The 20,791-nt window shown below is 40.4% G+C and overlaps 1 protein-coding gene across 1 annotated transcript; it reads right to left on the bottom strand.

Annotated features, from left to right (window-relative positions):
* Positions 1-15,941: 15,941 nt before the first annotated feature.
* Positions 15,942-17,314, bottom strand: CH25H (cholesterol 25-hydroxylase). Its single transcript, XM_009706665.1, has one exon. It carries the CDS (start codon positions 17,312-17,314, stop codon positions 16,490-16,492), a length of 825 nt encoding a protein of 274 aa, XP_009704967.1. The 3' UTR covers positions 15,942-16,489.
* Between the last annotated feature and the right edge of the window lie 3,477 nt (positions 17,315-20,791).

Below are 20,791 nucleotides of genomic sequence, written 5' to 3' on the forward strand. Positions count from 1 at the left end.
AGCCTCCCACCTCCCCCAGAGAGTGACGGTGCCTGGCACAGACCAGCACTAAGCTGGCTGTTTTGGGGCCATCTGAAAACAGAGGAAACCATGTAATTCTGGAGGCTGGCAGGGACTTCTGGAGATCACCTAGTCCAAGGTCTTGCTCACAGCAGGGCTAGCTTCAAACAGCACCCATAGACCTCGGGGAACTCATGTCTCTGTACCAACCTCAGACATCTCTTGGGTTTCAGGGCCTAAGCTGAAGTCAAATGTTTGTAGTAATAGAAACAGAAAGTGGCTTCAACCAGGAAACCATATGAATGTCCACAGTGCCACAATCAAAGGGACTGGGGGATACCTCCACCATGTACACATATTTGTTCCTCCACCTTTCTGCTTTCTCTGCATCTTCAGTCAGATGCGGTTCACTCTCTGCTGGAAAGCTAAGTAGCCTCTTCATCTGTGTGCAAGAATAAAAGGACAAAGAGCCAAGAGTCATTTTCACAATGAAGACATTGTGTCACAGACTTCATTATCTGTTCTGCTCTTGAAGGAACTGGGGATGGAGAGGACATCAAAACCCTTGGTATGGGAAGCATTTGAGTTGACATTCAAGTACAAACAGCTTTGCTCTGTTAGACTTTCTGCCACCAGAAGTGATTATGTCAGTCAGAATTTGAATACACTCTGATGCAGATTTTCAGAAGCCCATAAAGAAGATAGTTGTGCCAATCCACTTTCACAGTTATGTGCTGATTCACTTAGGGTTTGCTGTTCTATTTGTTGAAAAATGAAATAAATTAAATAATTTTTAAAAATCAATGTATACAGACAGTGGGTTGAGAGTTGGATTTTGGGTGAGGACAGAAATGATCTGGTTAGGGAGTGGGAGCAGTAGGAATTTTTTTCCCCAGAAAATTCTAGGAATTTATATCTTGTATCCCTGTTTGAGTACCAGCAGCAATATTGCAAACAGATTGATCTGACGAAGTCTGTTAATTTCCTGGTCCTGCTGCTGTGTTTGTTATTAGCCAGTGTCAACTGATGTTTGGACAATAAGTCATCTCATACTTATTATCAGTAACATGTGGTTTTTCTCTGTCAATATTTGTAAACTTGCCTGGAAAGCAGAGTGCACTGGGAACCATACAAGACTCTTCTGCTGTTTCTTTGTGGAAGTTACCTGGCAGACCTGGGCCTCGTTCTAGGTACCACCAAAGATCCGCTGTTGTCTTACAGTGATTTATGTAACAATGCATTAGTGAGGAGCCATAAAATCCATATTTGTCATAACATGAAGACTGAAAAGTATCAAAAGTTTTCTCCAAGAAGTATTAAGTCAGAGTTTTATGGTGGCAAGGAACTTACAATTTTTAGCAGAAAGGACAAGTGAGATGATGGTGCTGATCTATTTTCTTTGACAATTTTTTAGTATCCCCTTTTAAGTTTTTAATTTATTAAGAGGTATGTTTCTAATTAAACTGAGCTGATAGGGAACACATCTCTAATCTCTAAGTGAGAAAATGCTTCTACAATCATTCAAAAATTACTTACCATTGCAGTCTACTTTCACTTTCTTTATTGTGGGTATCCATGTCATAATGACAAGTTATCTTAGGCAATGTAGCGGTAAGCAATTGTAACCAACAGTTAGAAGCCTCCTCCCCAGCCTCACTGATGATCCAGCAGCTCACCTTAAGCCATTTTCCTCCTCCTTCATAAATCACATCCTACAGCCCTGCTATTCCAACCTCCTTTTCTTCTGCACCATGCTCAGTTCCACTCCCTATTCATGATCTCCTTCAGTTTCACATCCCCCATGGCTCAGCTGGTTTCCCAATCAAAATAATCCATCAGGATTTTGTCTCCCTCCTCCCTAAGGAAAATGGTAGCATCTAAAACTACTAAATCTTCCTTCATAGATGCTTGCTGCTTTTTTTTTTTTGGTTTTTTTGCTTTGGGGGACGGTTTTTTTTTTGTTTTTTTTTTTTGGGGGGGGGGGGGTGTGTGGGAGTGTCTGCTTTTGTTTGTAAAGGAAATAAAAGACAATGATGCCAGAACACACTGTCTTCCTTCAGTCTCACATTCAAAATGTCTTTAAAAGTTGTGGAGCATTATTAGGAATCTCAGCTCTGATTCTGACCATACTTTTTGCAGAAAGCAGTGTCCCAGGCTGCTGAATTCTATGTGACTTCTAAGTTCTTTGAAATACAGGCTACCCTCCCCTTCAGCCCATTTCCAACAGGCTGAGGCTCTGCATCTCTTTAATCCAGCTCTGCCCAGCACATCACTGGGAGTTCCTTTGCTCAGTCTCACCCTCGTTCGTGCGATACACAGTTAGAGATTACACTGGCCTTCAGAAAAGAACAGAGTTCAACAAAAGAGCTTTGTAGACCAAACTCATACAAGCTTTAGTGACCTCTTCAGTAAAGAACTAATGATTCGTTTCAATTCTGAATTATATGTGATCTTTTCTATGGGATCTAGCACCTATGGTTATGACTCCCGTCAAGTTAGAAGACATGTAATCAGAACAGATTAAGCAAGAAGGAACGAAATTGCTTTGTATGTGATAAATAATTCTTGGGTATAAAAAAACCACAGCAATTAGGGTAAAAAAAACCCTCAGAATGTATTTAAAACAAACACACAGGGATGATTCAGCTGCAAAATGCAGAACGACCCACTGCTTTTAGGAGTGGCAGGATGCAGGTTTTTGCTCTTGCTATTAGAAAACAGAAGCAGCATTTACAGGCTTTGCTTCTAGATAGTCCCCAAATCCAAAATAAGTCATGAGTAAAATGAGAGCCCAGTGGTAGGAATGTCATTATTCTCAGCTTCTGGTTTATGCAAATTCAATGTACAAACTGGGAACACCACCTTCAAAATAGACTGCATTTTTCATTCCCTCCTGACATCAAATCATCCATCCAAATAAATTAAAAGATTGAAACATCCAACAAACTATATACACACTGTCAGTAGCCCACCTAGGAAAAGCTTTTCATTAATGAGGTTATTACATGAAATATACGTAATAATATGCAGAAAATAGATGTCTTGTGTGCATTCCTGGTTGCTATACAATACCAAAAAGATAAGCCAGAGAAAATCAGTGTAAAGGAAGAAAGGAAAATGCACTATCTTTTGATGTCAGAGTTGAAATATGAGAACGTAACCTCCAGAGATGATGTCATGCATTCAATTCTCATGTAGCAGCTAGGTGATTTTTTTCAGAATAAAACTAAACTTTTATTTGCTGAAAAGGTGCATATTTGAATTATTAAAAACAACTAGGAAATTTATACTATTTTTGCTGGGGCTAAAAATCAATTTTTTAAAGTAACATATAGATATGATTAATTTCCATTTTTCAAAATTAAATGCTTTTAGTTTTGTTTCCAAATTAAGTTAATAATTTTGGGTCAATATAAAACTTTAAAACACCAAGAAATAGATAATATAACTTCCCTTCTAAAAATGGAAAGAAAAATACCCGCCTTGGTTCTATTCCAAATGACTGTTTTTCCAACTGAGGCAATTAAAGCCAAAGAAAGCTCTGATTTTTCTGTGATACGTGCAGCTGTTTCTAGAGAAGCTCTGCACATCTGTGTACCCCTTCCCGTGTGGCCCCTGGCAGAGGGAGACCAAGGCTCTGCCCCTGTGGAGGCAGGTGAAGACACCAGAGCACTGCGCTCTGCTCCAGCATTGAACCTGTCCCTCTTACAAGCTCCTCTGCTGCTCTTAAGCCACCTCCTGCAGAGCCGCCATGAGCAGGGAGACAGGCTCTCTGTTCCTGCAACCCCTAGAAAAAGAGGTCAAACTGAATGTTAGACACATTTTGTGCTCAAGCTGCAGCTTCATTGTCTAGACAGAAAGCAGGTCCATCACTAGAAGCTATTTGTGAGTTTCTTTCTTCTCAATCTTTTATCCAGACTGGTCAGTTTTCCCACACAATCCTAGAAAAATCACACATTCTTCATTACAATTCTGGACCATCGCAACATCAACATTGCACAACCCTCTTCAAAGTTGAATCCACCCTTTCCATACCACCTGTGGCTAGCCTGCATCTTGTAAAGTAAAATACATGTAGGCAATGCCAGTCATAGATCTATGTAGAACACAGTCAAATAAGATTTAGTATCTGTGTTGCTCATTACTTCCTATGGGATCAGGAATGAACATTTTCAATCAAATGAAGTCCAGTCACCTAACAGCCTCAGTACAGTTTGGAATTTTCTTCGGTTGTGCAGGTCTCCAAGAAAATCTTTCAATTATCCCAATTTCAAAAAAAAAAGTTCCCAAAACTTATAACCTATCTATTAATTTAAAAAGTATACATTCATGAGTGAGTCTTCTTTTTTTTTTAAACAACGCTGACAGTGGATAAAAATAAGACTCCCAAAATCCTGATAGATGAAAGGCTTTGACACACATTATCATATTGTCCTCAGTGTGTGATTAGAAGAGTTGTGAACTAGCATGGCTTCTGACTGTTGATGGTCTCTCAATTTTCATCCCCTTAAAAGGAGGTCTAGTGATAAAGTCGACCAAGAACCAGAAAGCTTTTGGAGGCAAAACTAGCATTGTAGAGTGGTATGGCATCACGAAAAAGAAGGGGGGGTGGTGGGGGGAACAAAGGAAAGGAGAGGATGAATGAGAACTCTAAGTACAAAAATACCAGTATTCAGGACAGAGCAATTCTCCTTGCTGCAAAGGCAGAGATTGCTAACCTTAGCCAGCGTTTAGACTAGTCATTTCCACAGGATTTTGTTCTACTACCTTCGCAGTGCTGCTGGAGGTCTAAGCCAGGATTTCACGTGGACAGGAAACTCCCCCTTAACCACAAGAAAAATTCCACTCTCTCTGTCCTTAAAGAGTGTTATTCCCCTTCTGTATGACAAAGTAGAGAAAACCCCAGGAAACATTTCAGATCCTTGTACTTTTGAGTAAGATTTTTTCCCCTCCTAGATTCAGATGTTATTTTCAGCTTATAGGAAACATTGCTGAAGTCTTCATCAGCACTTCCTTTTTTTCTGGAGGGGAGGTTTAATCTTCATCTTGACATGCTGCAAGCCAAAACCAAGTTTCTACTTGGGTGAAAGGATTCGGGCCCACTCAGTTTGGTTTTTTTCATTCTTTCTATTCCAGATGCAAAACAACTTATATCAGCCAGGATGACACAATTCAGATCAATGCAATACCCGCAGGAAAGGGGTAATGCTTTCAGAGTATTGCTCAAGCAGAGTAAGTGCAGCTCGTTTCAACCAACCTCCAAAAGAGGAAGCGTTTCTGGAACTGGTAACACAATGTTTTAGCCAGCTGTCACTTGCTCAAGCTTATAGCAAAATGCTAAACAGAAACTAAATTAAGATAAAAAAGAAAGAAAAAAGAAGGTGGAGTGTTTTCATTTTCAGCTATGCTCCAGGGCTTGTTCTCTCTCTGACAGATGCAGGGATGTACTAAGCCATGTAGGAGCAGGAGAAGGGGAGTATGGGGAAAGCGCTGGAACTACCTTCTGCAAGGAGGCTTTCTGGAGGTGGGGACGCAGAACTGGGGGAATAGCTGAGCTGGATGAGGCTAGGGTGGTTTCGACAGGGTGCAGGATTCACAGATATTTGTAAGATTAGGTGTGGAAGAGAGTGGACAGCATGGATTGCTACAGTCAAAGAGACCAGAGACCAGAGTACACAGTTTGGGCCAGACTGATCTGTTTGGATCTACGAGACTGTCACATGTAAGAAGAAAAAGTGAGATTGACTGAATCTACACAAAGCTTCCTACTAGTCTACTCAATTTTCAAAGACCTTACAGCTTTAGGGACAAATAAGCAATCTGCAATTTCTAGGAAAATTCTTCATAGCAATTTCATCTCCACTTAATGTGGAGTACCTTTCTTCTCAGAAAAGGCTACTTTATTTGATTATTAATGTCTCTACTCCCAGAATTTACAATGGTTTACATTACTATCATGCAATCTTGGGTCTTAAACTCATCTAAGCTAGGTAAATTAAAAGAGAAGCGATTGACCTAGGAAAAAAGTTTACAATAATGACAATGCAAACATATTTTGGTGGACAGTGATGATTAAAAATACAGATAATTACATATTCATTGTGCTTTCACTCAGAACTGCTGCCATTCTATAGCAAAACTTCACTGGCTACAATTATCAGTCCTAAAATAATGCGGGTTCTCAAGTTCACAGAATTCCTTCCTTCATTAACTTCAACAGACTTTGGAATTTCATTTTAGGACAAAGATTATTTGTCCTGAAGTTTGAAGCTACCCTTCTCAGTGAACGTCAGGTAAACTGCAACTCTCCTAGTGTTTTTAGCCACTCAAACTACCACTGATCTTTATGGTTATGTTTCTGTCTTGTTCCACCCTTGGTTTCAGAAGTTGAGCATCCTCAGGTATGCTTTCTCTTCATTTTTTTCTTTTCTTCTCTTTTTTTTTCCACCTCTTTTCTTAAATCAGCCCATGTTTGTTATTAAGCCTCAAAGGCTGAGCTTCTTTTTAGGCAGCATATTCTTACTGTGAATACGTCAGACTTTTTGAAGACCAACAGCAAATATACAAAGTCATTCAAGGGCACTGTATCTATAATGCATTATGCTATTTGAGTTAGCTAATTCAAATAGGTTAGCATGCAGTGAGAGCCAAAATAAGAAACACAGCAGCATAGTTTTACCGACTGCCAGCCTCTTGTTGTAGTGAAAGCTAAAGATAAGAAGATTCCTGTCAGAAAAGACTCTTGGTACTACAACACATCAAACAGACTTCCAGAAAGAAGTGCCAATAGGTGCTTAGTATGCACAGAATGCCATACGAGCTACCTCCTGGAATTCACTCCATGCTTCCCACCACTCGCTTTTCCATGTGGTCAGTCTGCCACCATTCCCTCTCCTACAGCACTGACCAGCACCTCTTGCAAGAGTTGCTCTCCCTTTTTGCAAGCAGGGGTCACAGCTCTGTAGCTCACCCTCTTGTGAAGAAGCGTGACACTGCTGAGCTCATCATTAGGTCTTTTCTGCAGAACTGTTCAGTTTGGATCACGAGTTGGCTCCCTGATTTTGGCACATTTTCACTACAATGTAAAAAAGAGGCACATAGTTCAAATCAAAGAAACTGCTTGTGACTTGTAAATCCTTGTTTCCTGTGAATTATTGTCTTTATGAGTTACACACAACAACCACAAAAACCACAGAACCTCTGCCAGGTCCCCCCTGACGCAGCAGTATCTCCAGCTACCTCCAGATTTTCTATACCGTCCCATAAAATCCTCGGTCCTCTCCCATGTTTCCAAAGCTCACCTCCCCGCCCCTCACACTGCAACATCACACTTCTATCTCGTTTGGCCTTTAGCCAAAGGACAGACAGTACAGGCTGCAATTAATCCAGAGCTGCACGTTTGTGCAGGGGCTGGCAGACTGCTTTCACACTGAGCAAAGCAGGGTTGGTTCCTCCCTGCCTCTTTGTAAATGGATAAATAAAATGGTGTAAATATCTCTCACCTCTACCCAGCCAGTGATTTTCATAACATGTGAGAACGCTTAGTATCTTGGGACCTCTCTTGCTCTGTCCAATTCTGCTGAGCTGTGTAACAAGTCCACAAATTACGGGAAGATCCTGACAGACGCTGCAGATGCAAAACTGTTGTTTCCTTCTGAAACTGAGAAAAAAATGACACTGTCACCACCACACAAGTTTCAGCTGTCTTGTTCTCTGTCAGCATGTCTTGACTTGGGGGAAAACCCCTTAGGTTGCTCCTGAGATTGAGCATTCACGCCCACATCTCCCCATCAGTGCTCCCTCATGATCCTTTGTGGAGAAGTTTGCCTCTACCAAACTACGAGCCATGACTTTGTTTTCTTGTCATCTCCAGCTTTCTTACACCATATCTTATATACCACAGGGGTGTTTTTTTATATATATCTCTCTCTAAAAAAAATACCCAAACAAAACAAGCAATAGGGGTTTATTTTTAAATATATTAAAATTATTTTCATACATATAACAAATAAAATGGAGATACATATGCACTATCATGAGCTACCTCACATATTGCTGGACAGTCACCAGAAGTGCCACACATCCATTTCTAATAATCTCATCCTGGAATTCCCACTCAAGCAGAATGAAAATGCAGTTCTTTCCTGAAAGTCACTGTCAAAGGTAAACTAAATGCCAGTTACCTTTGTGTGACTTGAGTCCAAACCTTGCTTTGGTTCCTATGTTGTTTTTAATATCCTGCTGTCAGGAATTTTTACATTAAAAGGCAGAAGTACTCTAAGTACACAGCTGTAGCAGCATAATTATTAAAGAACCCTTACAACACTGGATTTTACACCTTTGATCACGTGTATTGCAACAACCAAGAGTTTTTAAATCCCTCTCCTTGTCATAGTCAACTAGAAGCTCAGTAGGTGCTACATCTACATTAAATAATCAAGACTTGTAATAACAGCACTGGGAAATAAATAAAGCCCCACTACTTGCTTTGTTTGGGTATTAGTGCTTTGTAGATAAGACATACCCATCAGCTTTTCATGTATGTGAAAGGACCAGTTACCGCCAAAACAAATTTAGATGTCTGTATTGAGAAAGTTTTAATAAAATTCTTCTAACAAAGAAGTGAATAGAGCTTTCACAAAATACGTATTATAGATTTCTTCACTCTTAATTCACATCTTCACTATAGCCATCAGGAAGGTGTAGGTACCAAGAAAGCTGTTTGACATAGCAGGGTAAAGCATACCATTGAACTTTTCTGCTAAAATGCTTGGGAGGGAAAAAAAGAAAGAGGGAATAATTAGTTTCTACTGCTATCGTCATATTTTTGAGTTAAAAACACCTCCTACAGTTGTAAGTTTAGTTCTTATTTCTTACATACACATCAGGTCAGAGCAGATGAAGAACGTGTATATTGATGGATTTTATTCTTCATTTTGCTTTTCTTCAGCTGTAACGATTAGAAACACAATTCACTCTCAGGGAATGCTTAGGTCTCAGAAGAAATTCTGGTGGGAAGAAGTGGGTGCTGTAAGTCATTTCTGAATGCAGAAGGTCCATACCATGCCTCTAGCCTGCTGGGAGATAGCTTTTCCCTCTGTGTTTGTAGAGCTCCTGTCACCTAGAGTTTGGCCAGAGTTTCAAAATTATATTATGAATAATAGTATTTGAAATAGATCCTAATAATTTGCAGTTAGCACTATCAGGATGGCTAACTTCTAGAAACAATACTGATGCTGGTACACGAGCACTAATTTATCCCATTGCCTTATGATTAAGAGGTTTGAGAGAAGAGCAGGGAAGCAGTAAGCTGAAGTTCAATAGACAAAGGAAATAAACCAGAATCCGCTTGTCATGCTGCTATGGCTGAGTGTATGTACCTGTCCACATATAACATGCTCTGCTCTTTTGTTATCTGTCCATAGCTTTGAGGAAAACAGTGCTTTTCTGCTACCTGTGCGAAGCCTGGAGGCAAATGAAATTCCTTCTTCTAAAAAATGGTTCAATCCCTCAAGATACAAATCTGAGTCACAAAAAGAGAGAAAAAAAAAATCTAAAAAATGCATATAACATATTAGCTAAACTATGCAATTAATTTCCAGAAAGAAAAGGAAGCAGAGCAGTACGCTTAGGGCCTAGGTTTAACAGTGGTGGAAGTGGGGTTTTGGTTATGAACACAGTGTTGGGATTTGCTAGCAAGCAGATAAAATAGTAAACTATCAGTCGTGGTACTTACAAAAGAGTGTTGCTACATAGACTGATTGTCTGCCAGCCAGTTGCAAGTTAGTGATTCTGCTTCAGCTGTCTGGCTTAGGAGACATTCATGTTCATTAATATGAAATGGAGATGTCATAAATTGGAAAAGCAATTCCACACAGGCCAAGTTGTAAGAAGCATCAGATGGTGCTAAATCCAAGATGAGCCATGGCTGTGGGAACAGAGGAAAGACACTAGCTGGAAACAATCAACCCCACAGAACAAGTAATTAAATATTCTTTTGCTTTCCTCAGCACGTTAGTAGCAAAGCTGCTAAACCATTACTCACTTTCTTGAGGTTCCACCTTTGGCTTGGGCTTGATCATGCCAGAATTGTCACTGGAGAGAAACTCCGATGCCCTCAAATGCTGCGTCCTGCAGCTGTATGTCAGCACAGCCCTGCCGACCCAACAGGCACGGTCCCACCAGAGCCCATTCCCCTCACACATCATCAGTCTGCTGAGGACCTGGCACTTGCTTTGCATCCAGGGAGGAAACCACACATGGGAGCATTAGAGGAACCCCACCGCCCACACACACACTTACTGCACAACAGAGAAGTCCAGTGTGGGTTCAGGTTGCTTCAGTGAGCACAGCGAGACAAACCAGGACTGCTCTGGACTAGGATTCAGGAAGGGAAAGCCTTCTCTCCTGCTCCCATGAGCTGGGCTCAAGTGGGCTCTAGAGAGGCAGGTGGGCAGGTAACAGGAGGCTCTCCCACAGGGGGAAAGAGCTAGAGATAAAACACCTCAAATGCAAGCCTGTATGGAGCTGAGTAGGAGAGGAAAAGGGACAAAGGCAAGAGCTTGGCTTCTCAGACATAGTTTTCCAGGACAGGTTGTGAGGGTTAAGCCTCCATTTGCAGCAGGACATGTGCGTGCAGGGTATTACAGGTTCTCAACTGATGCAAGCACAGGGGAGCAATCATCTGACTGCCTAAGTGAAAAAGCACTGCAAACCTGGCGAAGCAGCTGGCAGTACTCAGCCAGTTTTCTTAGGGGAGGAGGGGAGGCTGCCAGCAGCTGCTCAAGGGAAGTATTTTACAGTTACCAGGAAAAGAGAATACCATTGGAGAAGATTGCTAGAATTAAAAAAAAAAAAGGGAAGGCAGCTGGTGGGCATTTGTTCTTTCTATAAGCTTGATTAGGCCACCTCTGAGATTGCAGGTTTTCTAAGTTGCAAACAACAGAGGAGCACGCTCACATGGTATTAAATCATTCCAGCCCTTAGCACCCATGTATTTCCCATGTTCATTTTTCTGGATAGCTTGACAAATTCCATTGTGTCAGCTATTTAGACTAGCTCCAGAAGTTTTGTAAATAAATCACTTAAAAGGGCTTTGTAATTACCCAAGTGTGTTGTTTCTTAGGGGTGTAATCTTCCACAGCTTCTGTGAATGTCTGAAGAGGTATGTAAACAGCCTTGTATGAATACATTTTCTAGCAGTGCTTTTTGATATCCTTTTGACAAAGAGGGTACATCTTGCTCACCTCAAAACCAGATTTTCTATAGCTCATCCTAGACTTTGAGCTGCTTAATGCCCTGAATTGTTTGCTGATTAGTTCTGAGGGCAAATACAAGTTCCTGCCATCTAAACTCTCCTTGGAAGTATTGGTACCGCATCCTTCCACATGCCTCCAAATCACATATATGTAGTGTCAAAGTTTCTCTCAATAGACTGAAACCAAAGTAGTTACGCTTCTGCCTGTCTGGCCTACTAACCATCCAGCTTGGGTTCTTAGCTTTCTGGTTTCCAACACTTAAAACCTGTTATCTCAAAACTGAGCATGGAAGAGGCACTCCAGTCCATGTGCCTGTAGATTTTTTTTAACTTAATCTTATACCTGATGACACAAAAGTATGATTGCATTTATGCTGACCAAAGGCAGAGCTCCCTCCTGCAGGCCACTGTGTTTTGCTGCTGTGGGAATTTCCAAAGAGCTAGATAACAGAAAGGAAAAGCTCTTTGTGGATGTGGAGTCTGTACTGCTCCAGCAGTGTGTGGGTGTGGAGTCTGTACTGCTCCAGCAGTAAGAACCTGAGGGCTGAAAGTATCTGTGCTGGGGTGGGAAGGACATATCAGGGCAGCACTCTATCCGTACCAGAGGGGTAGTGTGGTCTGCACCAAGGGACGGTGACGGAAGTGCCTGCAGACACATCATTTTCCTTTCCCTTTTTCCTTTCTCTCCTGCCCCTCTCTACACCTACAGCCTTGGACATGGCAATCATTGCAGTTTGGAGGACAAGGTGATTAGTAAGCCTTTCAAATGTTCTTTTTAAAAAGAAGAAAGTCTGAAAAGAAGGATTAAAAAAACTCAGCATCATTTTCCACAGCTAAAGGCCTCTCTGCATTAGTTCTGTTCCCTTTAAAGTCTGGAATGCTTGGGTTGGTTTGTTGGGGGGGGGGGGAGGTGTCCTGTGTTCTAAGAAACTTCAAATTTCCATAAATTAGAAAAACATTTAAGTTTTTGAAAACAATTTGTTTGGCCGTTGTTTTTACAAGAAAAATGTACTGCAAACACAACTCCAGACTGTGCTACAAAGACCTTTCAGGTTGGATTGTACTGAGCAGCACAGGACCAGCCTACATATTTGAGCAAACTGGCACATCAGCCAAGCCCAGCACACAAAACCAGGGTCTTAGACACAGTTTATATGTAAATGTGATAGTAGGCTCGCATCGATTAGTCTCTCAACCAAGGTAATCTGAGAATAAATCCACGAGGGTTTTGTATTTTGAGAGCGTCTAAGATGACTGATTTTTTCAGATACAGAACTGTAACTGGTTCAAAATTGGTTGCATGGATACATGCAGGTAATCGTGGAAGCTTAGTACTTGTGCATGAAAGCAAGAATAAGTAAAACTGCTGAAGTAACTGCTGAGTCCACTAAAATAAAGCCACATCAAAGAATTATTCACTCCTTCCAATAATGTTGAGGGGCAATGGATGACAAGTGTTCTGTCATTACAAATGACAGACTTCAAAACTAATTTAGAGATAGCATAGTCTGATAGCTGAGAGAGATACTAGCTTTTTATTTAATCCTGATAACACACTAGACTAACCGAGTCACTAAATCCAGTAATTACACAGATTATTTTACAAATCATAAAAAAATCATAGCTGTAGACTGTAAACTGTGTTGTTTTTCCCCCATAAAGTACTTGTATTTCATCAACATGAATAAGGACAAAGCCTTTTCCAGAAGTCAATATTGACTCAGCATGGCTCTAAACTTCATATGCTCTCTCCAAAGCACTAGAGGAGCACACTTTCCAGCAGCACTGAAAACACACCCACTAAGCAAAAACCTGTCCCTTTGCAGTGTTTTATATTGTTACCTCAAAATTGCCAAACCAGCTATCATTTGAAAGACAGCCTAAAATTCAAGAGAAGTATAGTGCTAAATTGCCAGTGAGAATCTGGAAACTCCTGCAATTTGTAAGATCAGACAAAGAGTTCAATATTTAAGCATGTACCTAAGAACTAAGATACAGTTACAAAGAGAAATGCATAAAATCTTACTTTTTTGACTTTTATTATATTAGGATTTTTAAAGATATAAAGTGGACAATAGCAGCATCAAAAATCTCATAGCTTCAAGGGTCTGTGCAAACATCCTCTATTTACTCAAAAATGACAACAGATTAGCTTTTGGCAGATTAGATAGGAAGTCTGTGTGGCACATTGTGTCACATTATAATGAGGAAGGAAGCTAGGAGAATTTTGGAACAGAGGAGAGAAAGTTGGTTTTGGTTTTCTGACATAAACCCTTACAATACAGTGTCATGCTGTTCCATTTGTCTGGTAAAGACTTGTGGTAAAGACCATGGGGAAATGCAAATATAGGAAGTAACATCTGTAAAATCCTGTTTTAAAATCTCAGCACCATCAATACACAGAACTTGCTGTGGTCTCACGCTCAGTGGTACAGTATATGCTGAACTTTCAATGAAAACAGGAAAATAAACAACTCTTATTTGCTTTATCTTCAGTATATGTTTTTGCTTGTATGTTGCTTTTCATTGAATTGCGAAGGCCTGAAGTTACATGTCTGGGTCTTCTGCTCATGAGTTTTTCTCATACATACACCTAAAGTTATATTACAGTACACTGTTACAGAAAGTGCTTCAAAGTACAGACAATATGCAAATGGTTTCAGTCCCTCACGCTTTAGAGCCTAAGCTACCTTCAAAGCATTGGAGAAATAGGGACAAGGTATGCTAGGATTATGTCATGATGACAAAGTACAGATACTTCTAGCATGGAATTCAAATAAGCCATTCCAGACATGTACTAGTCAAATTTTCATTTAACAACTTCTTTTTTTTTTAGTATTCCGAGTTCATGCAAAAAAATTCCAGGTCTGATTGGCAAGCAGTTCAGTACAGATATAACCTGGGGGGAATTCCATATTTGAGGAAATGCATTCTGGTATGTGTCTGAAGTCGTACAAATGTTGATGACGTGAGGGAGAGGGGAGTAGGCAGGAGCATCATGCAGTACATTGCCTCACCACTGTTACGCTACGCTGTCAGTGGCAAATGAGACTATCGTCTCGCTTGACAAGAGCAAGCATAGTTTCGCCTGCAGCTGACGAGGACTCTTTCTCCAGTAGTAAAGTATCTGTTATATCAACTCTTAAGCTTCACACAAAAAAGCAGAATAATCCCCGTGGGTTCAGCTACAACCTTTCTTGTGGGATTTGCCCAGAGGCTTCCTATAGCAAGTAGCACTTAGCCTTAACCTTGTTTACTGAGAGCACCAATAGTACATGAAACAGAGTGTTATAGTGTATAGTTACAATATGTAGTTATAGTATAAGGTATAACTCATTCAAACCAGAGAGCACCCCCGTCAAATGCTCAGTATTTGCCAAGCTGAATTAAGTGGGATTTCTATAACTGAAAGGGTAACTTTGGGATACCTCAAAAATGGCTAAACAGCTCAAAGAAATCAGAGACTATATTTTGCCTCCTGCATTTGGCAGAAAAAAAGAATACTTCCTTCTCTTTGTAGCACACCCCAAAATACTTAAGATTATACTCATGAGAAAGATTGGGAATTCTTACTTGAAGCTGAATAGATACATGGCAAAAAATCCAGTTTTGTATTCTTTTAAGCCTCAGTTTTTGCCCTCAGGATGCGTCATGTTCTTACCACTGAAAAGAAGGGTTTTTCTTCTGTGACAGCCACAGAGCAGAGGGAGTAGTTAAGATTGCAGCGTTTTGTACTGTTTATGAAGATGTTTATGAAAATTATTTCCTGTTACCAAAAAGATGCAATGTTCAAAAGTGCTGTTCCCTTTGTAAGTTCACATTGTTGGAAATACTAACGGTTCTCTCTTCTCCTGGACAAACAGTCTCTGAAAGGTCACACAATCTTCTAGACATAACATAATGACAAAGACATTTTTGGATGATAATGCATAAGTGTTTATTACACACTCTCTACATTATTTGCACTTTCTCTTTTCCCAGCACTATCCTGAGAAGTTTATTAGTAATACGGGATAGAAGATTATAAGCATTAAAATATTATGTAGTGGACATAAGAAGTCCATAGGGATGTTTGCTGAATGAGACAGAGAAGACCTGCTTATCTCTTCAGGCCTATTTTTTTCAGTGTGACTTCTGTGGGACTACATGGCACTGTTCTTTATATAACTGTTCTTCTAGCAACCTGTAGCCATTTTCTTCTATGATTTAGGATCCTGAAAGTTTTGATTCTATTCCTCTGAAATCTGCTTGAAAGAATCACCTATTTTGTAGAAACCCTCTTTATATTCCTTGCCAGGTTTTTGCATGCAAGTAACAATTAATTGATGTAGTTGTGAAGGACCAATGTTCCCTTTTAATAAGGAGCTGCTTAATGTTCTGCTCTCACACCATAAATTTAGTGAAAATTATTCAAGCTTCTCACAAACGTAATAATAAAATTTCACCATAGGTTTTTAAACTGTATTCTTCAATATTCTATTCCTACAAAATTAAAAACTATTTAAAAATAACACATGATTCTGGAGAAAAAGTAAATGGTTCACTTTTAAAATAACATGGAAGTATTTTAATGAGAAAAGTCTGAAACTGTGAAACTCAAATAAATGACACCTATGCAAAAGGAATCATACCTGTTCCTAATATGAACAAAGGAATGAATAAAATGAAACAGACTATAATTTTGAAAGAATGACCATATTTATTTTCTATTAAAAACAGACAGTACATCAAGGTTTAAAATATAAATATCAAAATTATTGCACACTTTTAGCCAACTAGCTTTGTTTGACAGCAATATTTTACAACATCATTGTGCAATAATGGCACATTAAACTCCACAAAATCCATGATGTGTACCTTTTCTGTTTACATCATAAATCATCCTACAACAGTAAGATTATTGTTCTGGTGTATGTATAAAACATCATACAGTAATACAATACATGCTTTATGAAAGCTGGAAAGAAGGAAAGAAGAGAGAACGTCTCTTAATGCTTCCCTTATAACTTTGACTCAAATTTAAGCAACAGATATTTACCCTCCCATTTGCAGTCATTTAACATAGGCCGTTCCAAGTATACATACAAATACACATATATTAAGAGGATTTATTATAAATAGCTATTGCTTTCATAGGCAGCTTCAAATATACAATCTTCTGTATGTCTTTGAAAAATTAATGTCCCAGTTTATTCTATAAAAAAATAAGAGTTCATCCACAGGTAAATATCCCTAATTAGAATGTGACTCTGTGAATGTCCCGAAGAGTTTGTCCCAGTGGGTGAAGTAAGGAGCATAGTTTGATTTGAATTTCAGATGATGGAGATCATGATGTGGGGCTCCTCCATACAAACCAAAAGGCACAAGTCGGTGAGTTGACCACGGAAGGTCGTATCCTGAATGGTCCTCCACTGACAACCAAATGTTTACAAGGAAGAAAGTCATTTCTGTCAAAGGATGGCATCCGAGGAGCACTGGGTTGATAGCAGCAAAAAATCCCAGTGAGAGCAATTCCCATACACTGGAATACTGTGTAGTAAGAGCAAACGTTGACACATGCTTGTGATGCACCTTGTGGAAGGTCTTGTAGAGCCAAGGCACCTTGTGATGAAGCAAATGCCACAGGAAGTACTCAAAATCAAACAGAAGCAGGCAAACTCCTACTTCCAGCAGGACCTCAAGCAGCTCTGGAGCGATCACTGGTAGATTCATTGGTCTCCAGTACCAGTGCAGAAAAGTCACCGGGAAGATCAAAACAACATGGTGATACACACTTTGAATAATGCAAGGCACCATCATTCCAAGAGTTGGATAGTTCTGCGGCTGGATTTTGTATTTTCTCAAGTTTGGTAGTCTAGTGCTTAAAAAGTCCAGTGCAATATACGGAAGACAGAAAGCCATGTAGGCTGTAAAAGAAAACAGCACTGGGAAAAAAGGTGACTTGATCAATGGCTCCTTTGCTGTGACAAAGTCCCACAGAGACTGAAGGCACAACCTGTCCTGCTGTCCATCCATCCAGTCGCTGAGCAGCACTCTGTCTGGCAGGCTGCAGTTCATGCTGATTGCAGTCTGAGAGGTCCGTAAATCCTGCAAGCTTTTATCTAGCCTGCTCAAGGGAAAACTCCGCCCATCAGAAATCCTCCTTACTTAGTAATACATAGCTTTAAAGAGGAAGTTCCCTTTCCTGTTATACAGAAGTGGTATAACGCATTACAACCTCAGAACAGAATTAGCTGGCCAGGGTAATCACTAGAGCTCTACCAGAGACTTGCACGATAGGAAAAATAAGCAGAAACGCAGAAGTCTAACACTGGAATTCAGAGAAAGAGGGTAGGAACACTTTCCACTCCACTTTGTGCACACATTTGAAAAACTGCTGTCTCTTACTAATTTTAAATTGTATCATCCTTTGTTATCCTTTTGCCTTTATAGGTAAGGAAATACAACCTACTATTGATTTTTTAATGTGACTGCTACCAAAGATGTACGTGTACCTAAATCCCAGGTCTGACCTGTGGATGTTTGGTGGGTAATGTGTGTGTGTAAACACACATTTTCATAATGATCCCTTGGGTATACAATAGGCTAAGTCAAAACCTTAAGGAGACCTATGCTATGCTTCCAGTCTGAATGTGGTGGCTGTGACTTATCTTCTTCATCTACTTTTGACGTCATGTTTTCCTTTATGCTCCTGTATCTACTCGACATGGCAAAATCCACCTGACTTGACAAAATGCAAAATTGAGCCAATAACTTTTGAAGAACAAAATATTCCCCATTTGCTGGGAAGAATATAAGGTAAAATCTCATTATGCTTCCAAACAGATACTTGGTGACAAGTATTATTGCATTATTACAATATTCACTCCACATCTCAACAGCTTTTTGAGTAATATGATATGGAAATCATCCTTTATCCAAGTATCAAACTAACTTAGGCAATTAAAAGATCCACTGGTTAGACCTCTATCCTTTAAAGGATCTTCCTTTGACCACAGGCAAGCACACAGCAGACAGAAGCTAGCAGGCTTGAATCCAACATTTCTAATTTGCTAAAAGTATTTTAGGGGTAAATGATGGAGGTTTTGATTTAACCACTAAGACATCACTTCTTTTGTGCTTTTAGAAAACGACAAACAAAGCTTTGAACACTTAGGGAAACAGTGCTTGCCATCAGCTTCCTATGAACTCACCTCTTTTGTAGGTACAACATTTATTCTAATATTGGAAATGAGGTCAACTTCCTGTATGACTTTATTAGCTTTTTCAGATTATTTTAGTTCTTTGCTATTCAGAAAAGAAATCTTACGGGACGAAATGGGAGACAGAATTTCCTTGCTTTTCAATAATTAAGAATGATTAATTAGCAGTAACCTTTTCTGAACTATGCATGAACTTCTCCTAATTCTTAAGTTTGCTTTCGGTCTCAATGCTTTTTTATTCAAGACATTCTGTCCTTAGGCAAGTGCAGATTTTGCTCTCTCTCTAGACTTCAGGAGTTTACTGAAACAGTAACATTATCTGTGATATCATATAGGGAATTGGAAATTCTTTGTTGGAGGTAGATATGGTACAGCCTTCAAAGACTCTACCCATTGCATATACATTTTAGAAACAGATTCAGATTCTCTGCTGTTGTGAGACTGTTCTGTTGAATTCAATTAATTCAGACTGTTGAATGTAGTGAAACTAAAACCCAGTGAGAGACACTAATCTAATGGATGAGGATCTATATGCGAGAGCTTCGTTTCAATCTTCTAATTATATTTTATTCTGACCGCCATTTCACAATAAGGACATGAAAAATGCATTTGTAACTCAATCACTGTCTGGGTCTGAAAATATCATTGTGAGAGATGCTTTCAGTTGATTTATGTAGTTAAAATCAGAAACTAAGCTTCCTGGATGGGATACGTGATTCTCTATATATTAGAATTATGCAGGGACTAAATTTATTCTGTAATGTATTCCAAATCTGCCTAAAGAGAGATTGACATAAATTGCTCAGCTGCCCTAAAGACACTCCTCCAACTGATCCCTAATAGCCATGTGAAGTCTCAAGAAGTTTTAGAACCACTGCTGCCTATAAGCTAAAATTTAAAGGATAGGCATTTTGCCTGCAGATTAGGTCACAGAAAAATATTCGTAAGTCCCTTAAGGAAAAATAACGGAATTCTGCAGTCTCATTACTAGTATATCGTGCAGCAGAAAGCCCAAGGAAGGCGCAAGGCGAGCAGAACTTACCTCGTAGCCTGGTGCAGCCCGAGCCGCGCTGCGCACCCCATCTGCCGGCGCCGCGGAGGGTGGGCGCCGCTGGCCGGGCTCACCCGGCCGGGTACCGCGTCAGGCTCAGCAAGCGAGATGCTCGGAAAAATGAATCCTCATACATCAGAGAGGGCAAATCCTTATTCTCCAGAAACTGAGTTCAAGCTGTTCGGCTTAGTTACCAAAAAACACTTATCACATATTTCCGCTCCGCTAACAGGTTTTGTTGTCGGTACAAGCTACGTGAAGAAAAGACAAAGTACACACAAATTCTTTCTGTACTTCATTCAGTAATACAATCCCAGCTTTTTTTGCTCAACTAACGATGCTGCCAAACTTTCCCATGTGTTACAAGACTCTAAATTAGTCTCTCAAAAAATCAAGACTCCTGCTACAGAGTTTAGGTTGAAGGGCACATAGTTTGGAATGAGGCCCCGCACAGGGTCTTAAATAGATTCCACATGAGCACAGGACGCAAGCACCTACCCCAGGCTCCACTGTGAAGTGCAAGCTGTAAGGTAAACAGCAAAACACTACTAAGTGGGTAGGAAAAAGGAAAAGTTAGCAGGAGGGAAAACCAGGATCAACATACTGAAACTAATGTCACAGCAGCAAAATTTTGTTCTCCCTCCTCCTTTTCTCCCCCTCTGTATGATAGGATTATTGTTGTGCCAGAGCCAAGGCAACATCCCAGTGCATGCTGAGCCTCCCACCAGAAAAAGGGAGCTGGGGAAGAGGGGTGATAACTTGCTCAGGACAGTAGCAGGGAAGCAGGATAGTAACCAAAGCAAAGGAAGGCAGAGGCAGTCCCTTCTCTCATTTTAAAAGAAATTGATACCATGCTGGAAAAATGCAATAAACCTGAGGTCCTCGCATCCTAACTCACCTTACCCCAAGAGCCTGAGTGCCCGGAGGCAGCCTGTTCAGCAGCGCTCACGCAGCCCTGCGAGGGTGCGGGTCTCGGCAAGCTCTCCGCGCTCCCCCGGTGCCGCGCTGCGGCGGCCTCTCCGCAGGCAACAGCACCCCCCAGCGGAGAAACCCACTGCCAACAGCCCCGCTCCCCGCCGCCCGGCTCCACAACCGCCTGCCCCACGCCTGGCTGTAAGAACTGCTTTCAAAGTAAATGCTTCCGTCCTGTGAACGTTACAGTTAACAGGAAATATTTCTTAGACTTTGTTGACACTTTCAGGGATAACAGCATATACAGTATTTTGTAGTAGGACAAAAAGTTGGTAGGCATTCATCTGTCACAGGCCTTATACGTGTAAC

Source organism: Cariama cristata, unplaced genomic scaffold, assembly GCF_000690535.1.
Source record: "Cariama cristata isolate BGI_N322 unplaced genomic scaffold, ASM69053v1 scaffold19678, whole genome shotgun sequence".
NCBI lineage: Eukaryota > Metazoa > Chordata > Aves > Cariamiformes > Cariamidae > Cariama > Cariama cristata.

Coding starts and splice junctions, on each gene's coding strand:
- CH25H (XM_009706665.1), bottom strand. CDS start 17,314: ATGAACTGCAGCCTGCCAGACAGAGTGCTGCTCAGCGACTGGATGGAT.